This window comes from Trachinotus anak, unplaced genomic scaffold, assembly GCF_046630095.1.
Source record: "Trachinotus anak isolate AG129_WGS33_773 ecotype Australia unplaced genomic scaffold, CSIRO_AGI_Tana_v1 ptg000024l, whole genome shotgun sequence".
Classification (NCBI taxonomy): domain Eukaryota; kingdom Metazoa; phylum Chordata; class Actinopteri; order Carangiformes; family Carangidae; genus Trachinotus; species Trachinotus anak.
The window spans coordinates 9,958,016-9,978,350 of NW_027273875.1; the positions used below are offsets into that span (position 1 = coordinate 9,958,016).

Sequence of the window (20,335 nt, forward strand, 5' to 3'; positions counted from 1 at the left end):
AACATTATCAAGTATATCAGTATCAGTATATCAAGCTACACAAAACAATTTTGCTTGCAATTTCACTCCAGATGGCAATTTCATTTAAAATAAGAACACTATTATTATAATTAGGATTATTATTATTAAACAGAAGAATAGTATTATCATCTTACCTGCAACACAGAGTGCCCCACTGGACTGTTTTCCGAAACTTCGGCCTCATAGGTGGACCTCTCAAACTTGGGAGAGTTATCATTAGCATCGGTTACTACGACTCTAAGCAAAGCACTGCTGTAGCGTTGAGGGTTTCCTCCATCCACTGCCTTGATGGTGAGGTCATAGGAATCTTTTAACTCGCGATCTAGGTTGCCCAGGACAATCAGCTGTGGGAGTTTCCCTCCCCTGTCATCAGCCACTTGTAAACCAAACAGGGTTGCTGCTTCTGGGCCTGCAGTCAGTGCGTAGTCAGCAACCCCATTCCTGTCTGTGTCCCTGTCTGTAGCTAAAGGTATGGAGAATAGTGCCCCCATGATTGTGTTCTCGGGGACAGAGATGGTGAGCACAGAAGAGGGAAACTGTGGGGTGTTGTCATTGATGTCCTGTACCTCAATGCGTCCTTCGATAAGACGTGGGCTCTGATTTTGTATGAGATCTGTCACTGAAACTTCAAATTCCAGGTAGCAGGGCTTACCCTTAGACAGGGATCGACAGTCCCTCAGGGTCTCCCTGTCTATGGGAATCTCTGTTGTGAAAATGTCTCCCGTCTTTCCATCAACACGGAGGTAAGGGGCACCCACCTCCAGCTTGTAGAGGTGACCCGAGTCCGGCAGTCCCTGGTCTGCTGCCAGGCTACCAATAAGAGTGTTGGGGGGCTGCTCCTCCTGGACCCGGTACAGGATACTGCCTTCAGCAGAGCCACAGCACAGTACCGGGACCCAAAACAGCACTACACGTAAATTCAGTTCCATTAGGTCATCAGAAGATCTGCCTGTAAAAGACAGAGAGAATATATGTCAAAATGTTCTCTCCTTTTGGAAATCACATTTGAAGATTTAGCAATAAAATGCTTGGTAGCTGTAACAACAACTTAACTTTAATTTGAACGAACCCACAACAGCAGCTCATAACATTTTGTCATATAGTTAGTCAGTAGGTAAAAATAACACTGTTGTCATTGTGCTGTTATTGTATTATATTGTATTCTTCATTGTGTTATTTTTTCAATAAGTTGTACCAACACCTATAACAGGCCTGCAAGCACAATACAATAATGAGACAACAGCAACAACAAAGGATTTTTTTTCCTTTGCATTATTTTAAATGCAATCATAACTGTATCCCAGCATGGTTTCTTTTCTGTCCCAGAGCTTTAATAGTTTCAATAATGTCTCAACTTTACAGATGTCATGTAGAAATTAATGTAGGAACAAGAAATTATATCTTGTGAGCTTATACACACTTGAGGGCCAGTGTGGATTGTTTCGGCTGTGTAATCAAATAAAAATGAAACACAAAATCTCAGCGATTCAACACAGCCTAAGAGACTCATTATTTCAGTATTACACTACTAGACATTGAGTGGTGAAACAATGTAGCTCAAAAATAACGTATGGTATAAAAATATCCTAAAAAATAAATCCTTACAAATTTACAAAGATGTTGTGTATTGACAGAGCTAAACTGCCTGATCTATTTCATTACCAGAGAAGCCTCTACAAACAAGGGCTTGCAAACTAAGGGTCACAGACGCACTGAGGCTATTTCTTCTCATGCAGATTATGCAACTTGGCCATTATCATCACATGCAGCTTACAACAATGCACAATGTAGAAATTTCCATCCACACTCAATTGCTACTGGCTAGCTCAAACACTGCAATCATTGTTTGATTTTGAACCTTTCAACTCTGTAATTACGACCCATTATTTTAGTGTCTTCTTTGATCTGTATTCCCTCCAGCTAAAGAATTCTGGCTTTTTTCATGCTGCAGTGATTTTAGACTATAATTATTTCCTCTGTGTGTGTGTGTGTGTGTGTGTGTGTGTGTGTGTGGTGTTCTATTGGTAATTGAAATGGGAGCAGGCACTAAGGTTAAGTATCAGGGTCCAGTGCTCTGGAAAACTTAGTGGTGGCAACATTTTACCAGTTTTGTGAGTGTGCTGCATCTGTGAGTGTCTTCTCACTAATCATGGAGTGTTCATTCCTGTGCGTGTTTTAGTGAAGACTGTTAACGCTACCCAGACTACACCAGTCAATAATAAATACGTTTCATCACTGTCTTAGTCATTGTCTTAACACAATTGAAAAAATTGGATTTTTTTTTTCCCGAATCATACCTAAAATTTGCACAAGCCTTTTAAAGAACATTAGAGTCGTAATATCTGCACTTTCAGTTTAAAATGTCACGTTTAGTTGGACCATTCTGATACATTACATATAGAAAAATGGTTCCAGTTACTACTACACAGATCTAAATTAAAAAATAAAGAAAAGTACAGGAGCTGGATCTAGTATCAGTCAATACCCTGAGTTTAGGGATCGGAGAAAAACAAGCAGGATCAGTGCATCCTTAGTTTGTGAGAAAGATAGAAATATACATGAGTATGAGCAGATAGGGTTATTTTGAGCTCAAATCAGAACATTCTGCAAATCTTCACATGAAAAAAAAAATGTTCCAGAGAGAAGCAAAGCAAATGTGTATTAAGCTAGACAGAAAAAGACAAATATACAGAAATCCAATGAGAAATCCAATTGCTTTTGAATACATTAAAATTGGAAGTGCAGGTTATTGATGTACTAATTGCTCAGTTATTGATGTGTCCCTCTCTACATTTGCTAGGGAGCCTCTAGTCAATGTGGCATGAACAGTGAGTGTGTTCATGTATGCAAGGGTAAGAAAAAACAGGCAGGAGTAAAAAGTGATCAGGGCATACACGCAAAGACGCATTTCATATATAATATACAATATTCACTGTTTAAGTTTGCAATATTATTTAATTTTATTTCAGCTATGAATGTCCCCCTGCCATTACCGCCACTTCTGGAATGAATGGGAATGCTTTGATAGTGACATGATTGTTATGGTTGATGACACTCATGACTTAATGTCTTCCAGTTGGCCTAATGCCTGTCTTCCAGATGGCTCTGTGCCTGGCAGCCACAGCGAATTGGTGTTCTTTTTTCTTTATTTACATTTACATTAAAATTCATGTTGTTCGTGAAATGTGGGTTTAACCATTATTCAGTGAGAATCTCTTATCAGTTGAATATTATTGACACCATGCCTTTGGGTTTTTATCTCACATTTCTCAGCTATCTCACAAATATTTTATCAAAAGCTTGACAGCGTACATTTTTTTCCTCATCTCAGCCACTCTGAGGTGGTCACGAAGGGGAACTTGTGCTGAGATTTTTCTCCTCTGGAGGATGTGAGACTTCTTGGACTGCTACATGTTTCACTAAAGTTCACTACCTGAACAGAAAAATGGATAAATTAGAACTGCTGAACACAACTAGGAGTGACATTTCCTGCATCTCAGCGCTTTTTCTCTGAAAAACTTGGTTATCATCTGCCATCCCAGATGGTGTGGTAGACCCACAAGACTACATGCTAATTCAGGGAGATTGCGGTTCATAACTCAGCATAAAATCAAAGGGAGGAACAAGAGGAAACTTTTCCAGTGCATTCAACTGTGTCACATTAGAGTCCTGGTCAACCAGTTTAAAATCAAATGGTTTATTTATTTATTTTTGTTTATTTTCCAGGATTAAGGTTTTAGCTTCTGTAATGACAAAATTCTACACTAGGAATGGCAACAAATAGGGCTTATATTACAAGTGGATCCAGAATTGTAACACGAATCTCCAGGAAGTGTAAGGCTGAGAAAGTGAAATCCTTTTGGCTATTAAAATTCACCCTGATAACACCCAAGCATTGTAGCAGCACTGTCGAGTTTAACAGAGAGAATCACTGCAAAACATTTAGTCATTTCTGCACTGAATACCTATTATAACTACAGCTACTATAACTAAGGCAAACTACTGTTATTTGCGGTAGCTACACAATTTAGTCCAGGCTAATTCTTGGGTGACCCCTTCTGTATCACAAGTTCTATGAGTGTAGTACACATTGTATTTCTTTTTTGCAGTACTGTTGGGGCTCTAAACAGCCTAAAGGGTTCATATATATAATTCCCTTAAGCACTGTATGCTGCAAAAAATATCCTGCTCAAATAGATAAACCAACAAGCACAATGAGCCAGACACTCATGGAGGTGCTCTGCAGCAAAAAATATTCTGAAAAAATATCTTTCCAAATAGAATCAAAGCATCCACTGTCTGATGGAGGAGAGAACTTTAATTCTACCAGTGAAGCAGCATTCAGCACATAGGCTCATGCTGTGATCATGCAATGGTCCAGATGGTTCTAACACAGAGAAAAACTGAAGGCAGCCTGTACCGCAGTATGGAAGTGGACCTTCAAAGACAGTCTCAAACTGCCTGATGGGTCTACTGCTTGCTTCACCTCCTGTGAAAATGTTTAACATCGCAGCAAAGAATGCAGTCAAGTCAAAACTTTTCGGCAATGGAGTTAAAGACTCAGTTAATGAAGAGAAGATCACAGAGTATAGGCTTGCCACACAGCAAGACAACCTCGAGTCTAAGAACAAGACCGGGCTAGAGAGTCAGTGTGTCATGACTTGTGCTCAGCACGGCCATCAGTCCACAGACTTCACAAGCTGCAGGAGAAGCTCACCCAAGCATACCCCTTCACCTGCCAATGACCTCTATAGATAAGCGCGGCTCTAAAAGAGAGTGGCTCTCACACCTGCCCGATGTGTCACCTAGGAGTGTGTTGTCACTTAGGGTTCAAGTTTCACTGAAATGCACAGGTGTTGAGATTAATACATGACTACTCTACGCTCTGCTGCTGTAGTGTAAAAAATGTTTACCAACAGTTATATAGATAGATAGATAGCTAGATAGCAACAATAGATGAGGAGATGTCTCCTGACATTGATGCTTGCTTTCCACTCCCTCTGATGCTTCCCTTACCTCATGGATCTACCCATTTACTCCGAGCAACTGCCTACAATCCTCTAGCCCTCCACCTCTCCATAAATCCCAATGCTGAAGGTGAAAAACTTCACTGGCAGCTAAACATCAGTTAAACTGCATGGCCTGATTGAGTCTCGCCTGGAGCCCTCACACCATGCACCACCCAGCTGACCCCAGTGTTCAAGAGAACATTTTAACTACTACATGTCTACAATCAACGTCCCATCTTGCGTCAAACTGTGCACAATTGACCTCATTCCCAAGACAGATACGATTCTCTGCTTATATGATGCCAGGGGTGCCGTGCCCAGTCACACAACACAGAAATACCTGTAACATCTCGGCTCCTCTGGCAGAACCCTGTTCACTCAGCCTGACTCCTAAAACTACTCCCCGGATGTTTTGGTGTGTGTGTCTTTTGCACCACAGGCGGTTGTCACATTGTTTTCAGTTTGTGGAATGTTGACATTTTATAAATGGGAGGAATGAAAAATATAAGGTTAACTGGTGCATTTTAAGCTAAGAGTTATGATTTTTATTTTGAGGACAAAAAGTTGGGCACAAAGCATCCATATTAATTGTAATAAAGTAGCTGAGGTATTATTATTAAGAAGTTCATACATATTGGAAGTCTGGACCAATAAATGCTGTTCTGAAATTATATCAAATACTAATATAAATGATTATTAGGGGGAATATAGGGTGGAAGGTAAATATAGTGTTGAAAGTAAAAGGACAAAGGATACATATGAAATATATTTGAACATACGTAATAACAGCAGTGTGTTTCATTAGTTATGCATCACCAAAGTGAATAATATCATCCATCTGTCATCAATATCATCATCTATTTCCTGTGTCTGACATGGACATCTTGCAATTTATTTGTAAAGGGAAAAAACTGCAGAGCAGTATTATCTCAAAAGGTATTAAAGGAGATTAAAAGGCATTACTTTTTTATGTAAGATGTAGCGGCTTTTGGCTTAAAGTAGAGGAAGTGGGAAAACATGACAGGGTGTGTGGCTGCATGCATGTGAATGCTGTCAAAGTACATAAAAAACAGGTATTTAAAAAATGAACAATATAATTGTGTTGCTGAGCATGTGCCCCTGTCCTGGTTACCATAGAGACAGACTATCTACTGACTGAGTAAACTCAGTGACTGACTGGGTGACATTTGCTCTTTAAGTTGGTTGCTTCACAGGTCCAGCAGAGATGACTCAAGCATAGAATAAGATGAGGCATAATTGTAAAATTACTAATATGCCAAAAGGTTAGGGTTGGGTCTAGAGAAATTCTATTAAAATTACTGTTATTAAAATAGCTTATTTTCTAAAAAAAAATTGCTTGTTTTTTGTCGAAACTGCAGGTACGATTATGATCAGCGGCTCTATCAGTTCACTTCCTCCGCTGCAGAACCAGAATTTTCACCTGTTACCTGGTACAAATGAAGCTCATGAATCTCTAGTGTGGGGCGTACTCTTCTTTGCCCTGCTACGTTGTGGAAAGATAACGAATGATTTAATGATTTTCTCAACTGATGTGATTTGATATATTGGCTGACTCTGCACCTTTAGGTAGTATAACAGGTAAAATCCATTACCCTCCCACCGGCATGATTTATGACGGGTAGTATCACGGCTATGGGTCTCCTTACAGCTGATCAACCATTGGAATTTACTGCAAAATGTTACCCTACACACTTCAAGTGACTGTAAACGCTAGACACTGGAAGTGAGAAAGCAATGTCCTTTGGTTGGAAAGACTTATTATGGGCATGGGTATTTAATTTAGCCATTCATGTGGGCTGGTCCACACAAAAACATTGATGAAGGGTGACTCCTACCACGAAAAATCCCATTAAATACGCTGAGATCAAAGAGGCTGTATTCAGACACTGCAATAGTGTGTAAAGGGAGACATGAACATACTGACAGGCCATATACTTTAAATTCTTTATTGGTCTGTGTATGTGACTAAAAGCAGAGTTTCCTCACAGGGGTATTTCACTGCTTTGGTATTATTTTGTAAAGGTTCACTTTGTCAAGTAGCTGTTTGAGCGGTCATGTCAGAAAACCCATTTGAGCCCTTTCTGTGATTTGATATTTACCAAATGGCAAACAGTTAGCCTTCCTTCAGCCACTCCATTACATGACATATAGCATGTTATTCTACAGTATTCTGTGGAGACCAGGGGAAATGTGTCAAACTCCCATCACGCAACTGCTGCATAATCGACTGACTTAGGTCACCACTTTCATCAGGTTTATGTCTGGCAGACAGTTTGTCAGATATGGGGTACAGCTGGGTTATAGGCCTGGTTTGATCTGGTCTGTTTTGACGGCCTTGTAGCCCACAGTATGTGTGGGAACTTCCGACATCACTATGTGGAGCAGCCTATTCAAATGTGTCTGGTGGTCGGTGGAGTGGCGAGAAACAACACCCCAGACTCTTACTGGAGAGCAGGGGAGATTACCCGTGGGGATGCGCTGATCAAAGATGTCTTTTTTCTTTTTTCTCCAATTACAGGCCTGTGCACGAATTTCTCCGTAGCAAAATTGCCGATTAATTATTTACATGGCAGGCCATACGTCCAAAATTATTTGCGCAGATATCGTTTCTTGTGAGTAAACAGCTCCAGATAAAGATCCACTGATAGCGGCAATTAGTATGATGTTTGAAGCCAAGTATAAAAGAAACGGCGAGAGAGGGATGATACAAATGGATCACATTTTCTGCTTCACAGAATCATAATGGTGTAATAAAATGCAATTAGCCGATCGCCGGAACAGATCAGATTGAAGTGCATGCACTCATATTGTGGCTGAAGTGCCATGATAGCCAGCCTTAACGACTTAATGCCATTACTCACGGAGGCTAGATCTCAAGTCTGTTCGGATGTGTTTTAATTCCAGTGGCTCGTCTTGTCAGTCTCGCAGCGCATGATTACTGTGGGTGACATATCTCGACTGTTGCCTTTCTATCACCGCATCCTGCATCAACCTGTAACACCGAGCAGCTGCTTCATCGGCTTCTCTATTATAAAGTCCACCGCGGACAACTTGTTGTATTAACCGTCTATCTGAACTACCCCCACCGCCTGCGTTACCACTTCAGACAAGTCCGATATTTTTTTTTTTTTTTTCCCAAAATAAACTTCATTCACATCGCAACAGAAACCTTCGACAAAAGCGATCGATAAAAGCAACTTTCTGGTTTTTTTTTTAATTCTGCGGTAATCTCAGTACCTGAGCCAGAGACTTCTCTATGAGCGCCTGTCGCGTTGCCAGTTCCGTCGGCAGCCGATATGTCCACCGGTGCTCCCAGAGGCAGGTGTCTCACCCTCAAACCTCCGTCACAGCGCTGACACCGAAATAACTTCAGCGGCCACGAAATCCATTCACAGCGTTCACAACTTTCCGCATCAAAATTCAGGATCCTGCGTCCGTCGTTGGGCAGCCTCGTAGCGCGGGATGCAGCTTTCTGTCCGTGAGGATATTATAAGTTAGGAGCTGTTCGTCTTGTGTGATCTTAAGACAGAGCTGGAAAATGAAGAGTCTTATTCCATGAGGGCAGCCCACTCTGTGCCATTTTCAATCCTTAATAACTGATCCCTGCCAAGATATGCACTCGGTGGCGCATCCCTTTGGTCCCAAGTTTCTCCTGCTCTCCCCCTGATGTGAGAAGCCTAGAGCGCACTCCGAGGACGCGCTGGATGTCTAAACGGCGGCAACACAAATGTCATTTTTGTAACGTCAAACGGGAATGGCTAACGGGTCCTAAACGAGGAGCCCGTCTGAAGCATTTCCAGAGAGCAAGTGGCGAGATACTGTGGGTAGGTTAGTTGCTCCCCTCTCTCGCTCTCTCTTTTTTCTCTCTACTCATCCGAGCGTGGGAGGAGGTGGGGCTCCCATCCACCGCAGCACACAGCAACTTCACACTCAACATCACATTATGCCCGGGCTGCCTACCAGGAAATTGTGTGATTCCTACAGTTTAAGAAGATCAAATCAAACTGGGTCACCTCAAACAGGGGAATGTACCTTATTAAATAAGGGTGCCGTGCAATCACTGTGCATTTCCTGCCCCACTTCCATTCTTGGAAACGGTCGGTGCCTCCGCTGGTATAAAACGCACTGATTGTACCACTTGTCCAAATTTGATGTAACAGGTAGCCTGCGCTGACAGTTTACTTGTTGATATGCATTCCATGTAGCAAAATGAGTGGCCTAAAATGGAAGCTGGTCGGCTACTATTTATTCATTTGGCGCCACCCTCAGGCGGTTATAATAAAGAAGGGAAGTACTACAGTCCCCTACATTAGCTGAGGAAATTAGGGGAATTGAATGTTAACATCGCTTGATGTTGGAGTAATGCACATTTTAATGTTGGTTTCTTGCCAGTGAAGACAGTGACTATCAGTTACACAGATAAAAAAGGCAAATTTGTTGGCGTATGCGGGCATAAACTAGTTATGTCTGACATCTTCTATTAAAACTGTAGCAGTGTAATTAAAAAAAAAAACCCAAAACAATACTTTTGCTCAGGGCTATAAATCAGCATGGCTCAGCAGGGAGTGAAATTCATCCCACACCGCAGTTACTCTCTCCCTTTCTTCCCAAACACTGATGTCAGTGATCATAACTGTTTAAGTATAAGCAATGGGGCGAGGACAATGAGTCAAATGCGGGTTTTGTCACAAAGGGAAGCCTTAAGCAATGTCCTCTGGAGAAAACTTGATTTCCTATCTTCCCCAGCCTTTCTGAAGCAAGAGTTTATCAGAGTGTTTCCAGTCTGTGATCCTTTTACTCCTCCCCCATCTCTCATTAGCTGCAAACACACAGCTGTTGGGTTACCTCTCCAGGGCTCCCATTAAGGGCTGCCACTCAGGCTCACACTGTCCCTGAGCCAATCATATTAGAGCTCCCGCCTACGCACTGCTATGCTATGCTGCTCCTCACCAGCCATACCAATAACATTTAAGTATTTTCACAGGTGGCCCATAAGTTGTCTGAGAAGACAGCAGGTAGAAAGAGAGGGAGAAATTATTACAGCGAGAGCGTTATATGTATACAGACAGTTATATGTATACCAATAAAAGAGAAAATCATATCATTAGGAAACTGAGTGAGTCAGTCAGTGTTCCAGTGGTAAGTGACCAGCCATCTGAGAAAAATAATTACGTTTCACTTTGAAAGTTTTACAGGCTCATTTGGAATAAGGCGTTATGTGATTGCAAACAATCTAAATTCATAATCCAGTCAGCTAACAGAAATGAAGTTTGATGATCTTTCACAGTTCAACTGATTTTTTTCTTTTTCTTTTGGGTAACTAACCACAAAGCAGCGTTTCAAGGTAATTACACTTTAAATGTGTTTTCAAAAAGTCTGTAGATATGTGGCATTCACACAAGTCATTAACTGAAATTTATGTATTTCTTAAAGCAAACAACAGACACAGAGAGTCCATTTCAGGTATAACTGAGTGTGGGCTGAAATATTCTTTCATTTGATGTCTTTGTCAGTTGAAACAGTGCAGGTGTGTTTGATTCTGACTCACCTTTTCCTGATGGCCATATTTGAATATGAGAGAGGTAAAACAAGGACGAGGCAAGGGTAATCAGTGCAAAGGCAGAAAACGCCCTCAAACTCTCCCTAATTCCCCAAAGGGTCTGCCTACCGTGTAGAACCTGGCCAGAACTTTGTCTGTGGCCAGTGCCCTGAATATTACAGCCTCATACTTAAGCTCTGTCTGATTGTTTTTCAAATCTGACTTACAAGCACATTGAACAATCATCAATTAAGTGTTTTTGGCAAGTTTGTCTTCAGAAATGTTGGTTTATGTCAAGTGATGGGGAAAACTTTGAAGCTCAGCGTGCTTGGATACTCTGTAGCTCATGGTTTGTTTACTGTTGCAGCACAGCACAGCGTGTAAATGTGATCTGTATACATTTACATCTATTCTCTTATCACATACCACACCTGGAGCAGCCCCCAACACACACATGCACACTTTCGCAGGAGGTATATATAGAGAGAAGACAAACACAGACACTACAACAGAAAGATGTAGGGATACACACACACACACACACACCCACATATGCATGTATATAACACAAATGGGGCTATACATGGGAAGACATGAGGTAAAAGAAAAACAAGTAAAACTGCAGCAGAAGTTGTCGGCATACACTTTGAAAAGTAAAACCCACACTGAAGGAGAACTGGGCAAAAGTCTTCTGCTCTACTGCAAATATTGAAGGATGCTATACGACAACTCACATCCCAGTCAGTGATGTCACAGCAGATGTCTTGTCTTTGACAGGTGATTGAAAACACCTTCTGTGACATCATGGGGTGTGGCCAGACTCGCAACAACATTGAAGCCCGCAGGCATCATTGCAGCAGCAGTTGTCTGCCATGTGTGATTTGGTGTGGATTTACTCTTTAAATGTCAGCCCAATAAAAATAGAGTCTGGGATATTTCACCCTCAGTTATGGAGAGAAATATCCACAGATTTTCTTTTTCTCTTCTTGGGCAGACACTGACTTGAAGAATATGTTGCGTTCAGATTTGTAGCACATCCACCCGTGGAGCAGGAGCAGTTGCAGGCGGGTCAGCCCAGGGATTGAAGGAGCAGTGATGCGAAAAGGAAACTTCATGATACTTGAACTGTTCAGCACCAAGTCAAAGCCCAGCAGCACACAGTCATCAGTTTAGGAAAAAAAAAATCAATGTACTGATGTAAATCTGATTTACAAAATGTTTTCATCACTGCTTAAGTGAGGATTTTAGTTGGCACTGATTCAGTAATGGGAGGTGCACACCCATTCATCTTCCTCAGTTTTGATTCCTAGATTTAATTAGTACTTGAGATTCTATCAGCTGTAACAGTTCACTCATGAAAGCACCTCTCTTTTGCACCCTGCCCAATTTAAGTAAAATTTCCTACATGGCTAATTTCTGCTTTTTTCTAGTGCACAATTCATGTAACTTCCTAATAATGTTATTATTGTGCATGGTCCATTTTTTTTGTCCTTTGCTTAGCAAATAGATCCATGATATCACAATAAGACAGTACTTTGGTATCACAAATTCATTACAGACCTTTAAACCCGACTTGGTGAGTACAGTTTAATTGGCGCAGAGAAGGTTTAGGTTTATAAAACTTCTTAATGAACATGTTGATACTGTAGAAGTTTTAATGCCATTATAATACAAGTTGAATGGACTCAAATCCCTGAACTAATACCCACTCTTATTGCGATGTGCTTACATTTTATTTTATTTATCAACATGTTGATGGAATTTAAGTTTTCATACGATATCACCAATCTCTCCTCAAAATGCCACCTAGTAATTCAGATGTTTTCCATGTCAATAAGAAAAAAAGACAGGAAGCCCTTGTTGTCTGAAGGCTGGTGTAGTCTAACGACTGAAAAGCGTTAATGGACAGCTGATTTCCTAATGGCACGCTGGCATTTGAAGAGATTTAAGAGGTGTGTTTATAGAGCTGTCAGCAGCACATGAGCAGCTCACCATCATTCCTGTCATGATTGAGCTCTGTGTGTGATGTGCGTTGGTGGGTGTATGTGTGTTTCTGATTGGCAGTTACAAAGGTTGGACAATTTACCCACTAATATTTCCACCAGCAGCTGTCAATTCAGCTATGACTGCACTTCACGCACACTTGTTCATCTTTTCCAAACAATATCATATGTGATGCAGGTGGGGAGCTTAGCCGTAAGTCAGGCACTGATATATGGAAAAAAGGAAATAATAAGACCATCAGAAATATGACAAACCCAGCAAGATGAGGGTGATAATGATCATAGGTTATAGTATGGTATATACTTACATTACTTCCTTCAGTGTGAGGTCTGACCCTCAGCTCCCCTTACAGCATCACACATACAGGTATGCTTATATAAATTTGATGTACAGCCTCTGCTTCTAGCTCTAACTCACTGGGAGAATATTCAGTGAACTTAAATCAAAACAAGAGAGAGCATTTGGACTTATGTTTGGCCCCATGTGGTTTGCTTAATTAACAGAATGGGCTCTCTATCAAGCAGAGAGTATTACGAGGTGGGAGGATCCGCATCACTCCTCCCCCCTGTAAAAAATGCAATCTCTGAATTTGGAAAAAAACAAGGTGCTTTGGAAACAGGTGCTTCGTGTTCACAAATCTGGACTTCAAACAAGCATCCTCTGAATACAGTTTTAAAATAAATAATGTAACACAGTGTGTGCGACGAGTGTACTGCACTGTAGGGGTGAGTAATCCTGTTACTGTCATGTAAACATGTCTCTGTCTTTTACTCTCCTTATCGTATTCAGAGCATTTATTCCAGGTTGTATGTAGCAGTGCTGGATGTCAGTTTTTCTCTTAAAGCGGTTGGGGTGGGGGTGGGGGTTGGATGGTGGGGTGGGGTTACAGTGTGTTTAACCATGCCAGAAGCTACAGCAGTTTGCATTCACTTTCCTTTGCTGATTGTTTATGTTTGCCACTGGGCTGGGATTATATTCACATGATCCTGACAGTTAGGCATGCAACAGCAGTAACAATAACATTTCACTCCTGCAGTCATTTGCTGCAAAGGCTCAACTGCTAACCCTACCCCATCTAAAGACACTGGGAAAGAGTGAGAGAGAGAGAGAGAGTGAGAGAGAGCAAGAGAGAGAGAGAGTGTGTGTGTGTGTGTGTGTGTGAGAGAGAGAGAGAGAGAGAGGGCAAATTAAGCTACTTAGCATTTTGGTCGTGCTTTTTAAAAAGATTCAATTATGTACAAAGTCTTAAATAAATGCTATAGATTTGAATGGGTTAGCAAATGGTAGCATTCATCTAGTTTTGCAGCCTGAATCAGGGGCTCCACTAATTGAATTGTGGATCAAATGATTTTGTCTCATTTTCCAAACTAGTATTTTTTTTATTTACTGCATATTGTGCCAAACCATTCAGCTGATTACAGACTCACTCTAATGGCAGTGGGAAGGTTTCAAGATTTTTATGCTCTAGTTGATGTAACTGCAGGGAAATAACAGAGTTTTCTAAGCTCTTAGCTATGAGCTTTAATATGGGTACAGTATCACCCACTTGGCTAATTTCTCACTGGGTAACATCTGCAGAGCCATAGAGTACATACATGTCCAACCCAAATGAGAATAATACACAACAGCTAGGTAGCACTCATAAAATAGTACAGTAACAGATTAGGATTAAACAATTTTCTTGATTGAGTGATATATTTTGGACTAATTATTCACACAATAGTGATGCACTTCTAGATAAGAATGTGTCCATTGCATTATGGTAAAGACTAAGTGGCATGAGGTGAGAGGATTTATCAGTACTCGTGTTTAGTAGAAGCTGAGTTACAGAGTTAACCATGAGACTGTGATGCCTGTAAGTTCCCTTGTTATTTAGTTTTGTCATGTTTAATGCACAGTTCAGTTGTAGCTCAGGTTCCAGACAGCTCCCAAGTTTGAAGCGACTGAGCATCTAGATACAGTAAATCCCATGGCACATACTGAACCCGTGGTTCAAATTTTTACCATTCTTATATTTTCAGGCGCAAAAAAACTTTTCATTTTAGATTTAGTATCATGAATGGTACGCTTTTAATATTGAATATTTTGACATGTCCTGGCAGCAGATATAACTCTAATATAACACTAATTTAAGGATGGGTAAAAGTTCCATATTATTCTATATAAAACTGGGGAATATATGGGCTTCAAAGAGAAAGACTTCAGACAACAGATGAAAATGCCTCCATATTAGCGCTATTGTTATTGTCATTATTTGATATTGGTATAATGGGATCTCATTTCCATGACTTTAATAATGTTCAAAATCAGATTCAGCCATCTAAAGAAATTTTGGCAAAGGCTAAAACAGGAAATCAATTTTTGTTTATCATTTTCAAATTATTAAAGTCAACTTAATGAACAGAATGAACAGAATATTTATAATGCACAAGAGATAATAATAAAAAATGTTTTTTCCATTTGGATGCATAACAACAACAACATAGTGTGTATGTGTGTGTCAGTGTGTCTGTGTGTTACTGTCAGTCACCCTGTCACACAAATCCTGTTGCATGCAGTAACAGAGTTATAGATGAAGTGTTCCCTTCAGCAGCCTTTAGACCTCACTGCCTGTGACAGAAGTTGACCCATTCATTGTTTTAATGGTTTTATAATTGCTACATCCACTAACTGCCTTAGCTGGCTGTAGAAATTGGCTGAAGTGAGAATAAATTATCTGATGATTTCCATTATTAGTATCTTTATCTTTAAACCTACAGGTCTCGCATTTTCCTTTCTTATTATTAATGGCACTGTAGTTCTTGAAAGCAAAACTAAAATTCTTTACTAGCATGAATAAACTACCACAGCGGGGCTCCAGCAGGTGACCAAAAATCTGTCAGGTGCAACTACACATTTCTACTGATCACACCAGTGAATCTGACATTTAGCAGGTCTATCTCTGTGTGCGCATGTATGCAGTCTATTTATTTTTACCCCACCTGCACTTTGCATAGTCCTGCCCCTACTCTGCCTCTGATTGGTTCTGACCCTGATATTTTTCTTCACTGAATGCAGGTGGGGGAAAAAAACTAGGAATGCTCTACATCACAACTATAAAACATATGTAATTCAAAAGGAAGAGAAGATTGTTTTATTTTGTTTTTTTTGTCCTCCATTCTGTCTCTGTATAGGTAAAAGTATTATTAGACCAACAGATGGAGCAAAGGATGGAGGATTGTAGTGGAAGCACTGGGATGTCAGGTGTGAATGTGTGGCACTGGCAAATGGTTTACTTGGCTCATGGGTCAGGCAGGAAGGCCCTTTTTACTTGGGGCCTGAGGGAGGTCAGAACTGGCTCTGGCTAACCTCTCCACCACCCGTCTCCCCTGTTCCCACAAAGACGCTCAATCCTGACCCAAAAGCTTCATCTGACTCCGAGCCAGAGCCTACAACATACAAAAAGGCCTAAATGTCCGACTTTCACAAAGAATGGCTTGTCCAATTTCCCTGGCTCAGACAGGATCAAACAGCCAAAAAAGGTAACGTTTAAATTTGTTATTTCAGTGCCAAAAGTCGCTGTTAAGAAAGATGTGTACCAGTGTAAAGTTATTCTGGAGCCCTGCACAGTACTAAAACATACAGTAAGTGTGCAACTGTGTCATTTGGTTTAGATCATATTGGTATCTCTTTTAGCTTTACTTAAGAAAATAAAATAAAACAGAGAAGAGAACAACTAGTTCATCAAACATATGAAAGATACTTTCTGTATATCGTATAGGCAATAACATTCAACAGTCAGTCAGCCTAGAGCTAATTAATCATCCAAAGTACAGTACAATTGAAGTACATCACACCCACAGAGAGTAAGGTAATGCAGGTTTATTAATATAGCACTGTTAAGACACAAGGTAATTCAAAGCACTTTACAGAAGCACAGACATACACTGAAAAATAAGACATTAAGATGACAGTATAATCGTGTGTAAAAGACAATAACAGGGCAACTCAAAGTGATTGGCACAGGCATAGATGAATAAAAAACATTAAAAATAAAATATTAAGAAGATACTAAAATTGCATTTAAAAGATAAGAAAAAATAGAAACAAAAGGGAAAACAAGCAAATAGATGGTTAAAGCCTGAATAGAGGTATGTACAACCCCGTTTCCAAAAAAAGTTGTAAAATGTAAATTAAAAACATAATGTGACAATTCGCAAATAACATAAACCCATATTTAACTGAAAATTGAACAAAGACAACATATCAAATGTTGAAATGCTGAAATGTTATACTTTCATAAAAAATAGATGCTCAATTTGAATTTGATGCCAGCAACATGTTTCAAAAAAGTTGAGACAGGGGCATGTTTACAACTGTGTTGCATCACCTCTTCTTTAACAACACTCTGTAAACGTTTGGGAGCTGAGGAGATCAGTTGCTGAAGTTTTGAAAGTGAAATGTTGTCCCATTCTTGCCTGACATAGGATTTCAACTGCTCAACTGTTCGGGGTCTCTTTTGTTGTATTTTTCATTTCATGATGCACCGAATGTTTTCAATGGGTGACAGGTCTGGACTGCAGGCAGGCCAGTTTAGTGTCCGGACTCTTCTACTACGGAGCCATGCTGTTGTAATATGCTCAGAATGCGGTTTGGCATTGTCTTGCTGAAATATGCGTGGCCTTCTCTGAACAAGACGTTGTCTGGATGGCAGCATATATTGCTCCAAAACCTGTACTTTATATACCGTTCAGCATTAATGGAGCCTTCCCAGATGTGAAAGCTACCCAAGCCACAGGCACTAATGCACCCCCACACCATCATGGATGCTGGCTTTTGAACTGTGCGCTAATAACAAGCTGAATGGTCTCTCTCCTCTGTAGCCCGGAAGACAAGGGGTCCATGATTTCCAAAAACAATTTGAAATTTTGGGCAGGACAGTTTTCCATTTCTCCCCAGACCATCTTAAATGAGCTTGGGCCCAGAGAAGTCGTTGATGTTTCTGTTGATATGGTTTCTTCCTTTCATGGTAGAGTTTCAACATTCATTTGTGAATGCAGCGACGACGGTTTTCAGAAGTGTCCCTGAGCCCATGCAGTGATTTCCACTATAGAATTGTGTCTGTAAAGCCTCCTGAGGACCCGAAGATAAGGGCCATCCAGTATTAGTTTTCAGCCTTGTCCCTTGCATACAGAGATTTCTCCAGATTCTCTGAATCTTTTAATGATATTATGAACCGTAGATGCTGAAATTCCCAAATTCTCTTCAATTTTATGTTGAGGAACATTATTCTTAAATTGTTGCCCTATTTGCCCACGCAGTCTTTCACAGAGTGGTGAACCTCTCCCCATCTTCACAGAGACTCTGCCTCTCCGGGAGGCTCTTTTTATACCCAATCATCTTACTGACCTGTTGCCAATAAACCTAATCAGTTGTGAGAAATTCAGCCAGGTGTTTTTTTTTTTTAGCATTACACAACCTTTCCAGTCTTTTGTTGCCCCTGTCCCAACTTTTTTGGAAACAGGGTTGTAATTGAACTGACTGTTTTGGCAGATCTCAGTTACTCAGGAAACTTGTGAGACAGGTAGGAAGCACTGAAACTAAAAGCTGCTTCACCTGGCTTGGTTTTGATTCTATGAACAATGAGTTAACCTTTTCCCAGATCTAGATGCTTTGTAATGTACAAGTAAATCATACATTATTTAGGCCCTAGACCATTTAGTGCTTCATAGACAAGAAGCAGGATTTTATAATCTACCCTTTAACACACAGGAAGCAAGTGCAGTGACTTAAGGACTGGTGTGATTATGTGCCCCAGTTTCTTGGAGTTAGTGAAGACTCTGGCAGCAGCATTCTGGATGAGCTGCAGCTGTTTTTACAGTGAAGACACCATTACAATTGTCTGGTCTGCTGAAAATAAATGCACGTTGTTTAGACAGAAGTCCTTTAATTCTTACTATGTTTCTAAGGCAATTGGTGGCTGATTTTGTAATTATATTCATGTAGTTGAAATTTAGGAGTCCAAAACGACAGCAATATTTCTGGCTTGATTCGTAGATTTTATGGATACAAGGCTGACTTTTAATCTTTTTTCTTTGGGGCCAAAAACATCAATCATTACAGTTTTTTCTGGGTACAGTTTTAGAAAATTCTGGCAAATCCACTCATTGATTTGTTCAATTCATTTATTCTGTGAATGTAAGGGACTGTAGACATTCATGTGGTGACACTTATGTAGACTTATCTGGCATCTGCATAATTATGGTAAGAGATGTTACAATACTCATAATCTAAGCAAGGGGGGCCATGTAGATGTTGAATAGAGTAGGCCTGAGTACGGACCCTTGAGGAACTCCACATATGTTTCTTGCTTGCTCAGATTTTTCATTACCATTTGAAAAATGGTCCTGGATTTGCACTTTTCCAGTCTGTCAAGCAGTATCTTATGGTCAAAGGTGTCAAATGCAGGTCTGAGATTCAGTAAAGGTAAAACTGACATTTTTGACGTATCACTGCTCAGGAAAATGTAACGTAAAACTTTAACAAGTGCAGAAAGAAATAGTTTTGCACTAAGAAGTTTCTGAAAAACAATTAATTGATGCTTCCTAAAAATGCTAGGTTTGATATGGGCCTGTAGTTATTTATCAGTGAGGCATCCAGATTACACTGTTTTTAAAAGAGGTTTAATAACTGCAGTCTTCAGGGCCCTTGGACAAAGATCTGACTGAAGTACTATTGACTATCTGTCGCAAATGTGCAGTTAAAAAAACCTTTAAAGAAGCTTTTAGGCAGAGTGTCAGGGCAGCAGGTAGCACGCCTAAGGTGTTGAACAATTTCTGTCAAGGCTGCATAATCTAGGGGATGAAAATGTACCAAATTGACTAGAGTACTCTTATGCGAAGGCACAGGTGACATAGTCAATTTGCCCAAGATAGAGTAAGAAAATGTTTGTCTTATCCTTGGAATTTTATCTGTGAAAAAAAATGCTAATACAGTGCAAGACTTGGTGTATTACAGTTCAGGAGGGACTGATGCTGAGGAGTTTGTCAGGTCTGTCAATGACAGTGAATAAGGTGTGTGCATTATTATAATTTTTATTAATAATCTCAGAGAAAAAGGACTACCTTCCCTTTTTAAGTTCCAAGTTATAGATGCAAAGTATCTCTTTACAGACAGCATAATAAACCTGGAGTTTGGTCTTTCGCCAGCTGCGTTTTCCCTGTCTACATTCTTTTTTGAGCTTTACCAGTGATGCATTCCTCACTAGAGCTTTTTTCTCACCAGAGACAGCTATGATCTTCATGGGGGCAATGACATCAATGACATCAATAACATCCATAACTCCAGAACTGAAACTGTCTACAAGATCACTGAGAGGAACTGAAGGAAGAGCTGGTGTGGGTGTAAAAGTCTCGGTGAATAATGTACAGGTGTTTTCTTTGATATAGCACTTTCTGATTACCTCTGTTTTAATTCTGCTGTTGCCAGCAGCGGTAGTCATTTTAAAGAAAACAGTGATGATCAGAAAGGGCAACATCAGTCTTGTGTAGACTTTCAGAAATAATTAGGTCTGAGAAAGTCCAAAGTTATCCTGGATGAAATAACATTTCTTTAGCACTGACATATTTGGGTTTATCAATGTAAATATTAAAATCACCCAATACAGCAACACAGTTAAAATCAATATACATGGCAGACAGTAGTTTACTAAAGTCATCAGAAAAGTTTGCACTAAGTTTCAATATGACAACCATTTGCGCTA

At 40.2% G+C, this 20,335-nt stretch overlaps 1 protein-coding gene across 6 annotated transcripts in view; it reads right to left on the bottom strand.

Moving 5' to 3' along the window:
- The window catches only part of LOC139607860 (protocadherin-1-like), a 195,590-nt gene that overhangs the window by 78,504 nt on the left and 96,751 nt on the right, over window positions 1–20,335 (bottom strand). For 4 of the 6 annotated variants that reach the window (XM_071461121.1, XM_071461122.1, XM_071461120.1 and 1 more), the window contains one exon: window positions 156–970. In XM_071461121.1, the coding sequence (XP_071317222.1) occupies window positions 156–970 (815 nt within the window). Of the gene's footprint in view, window positions 1–155; window positions 971–7,912; window positions 9,028–20,335 lie in introns of those variants that run through there. The other 2 variants (XM_071461125.1, XM_071461124.1) reach the window with 2 other exon arrangements.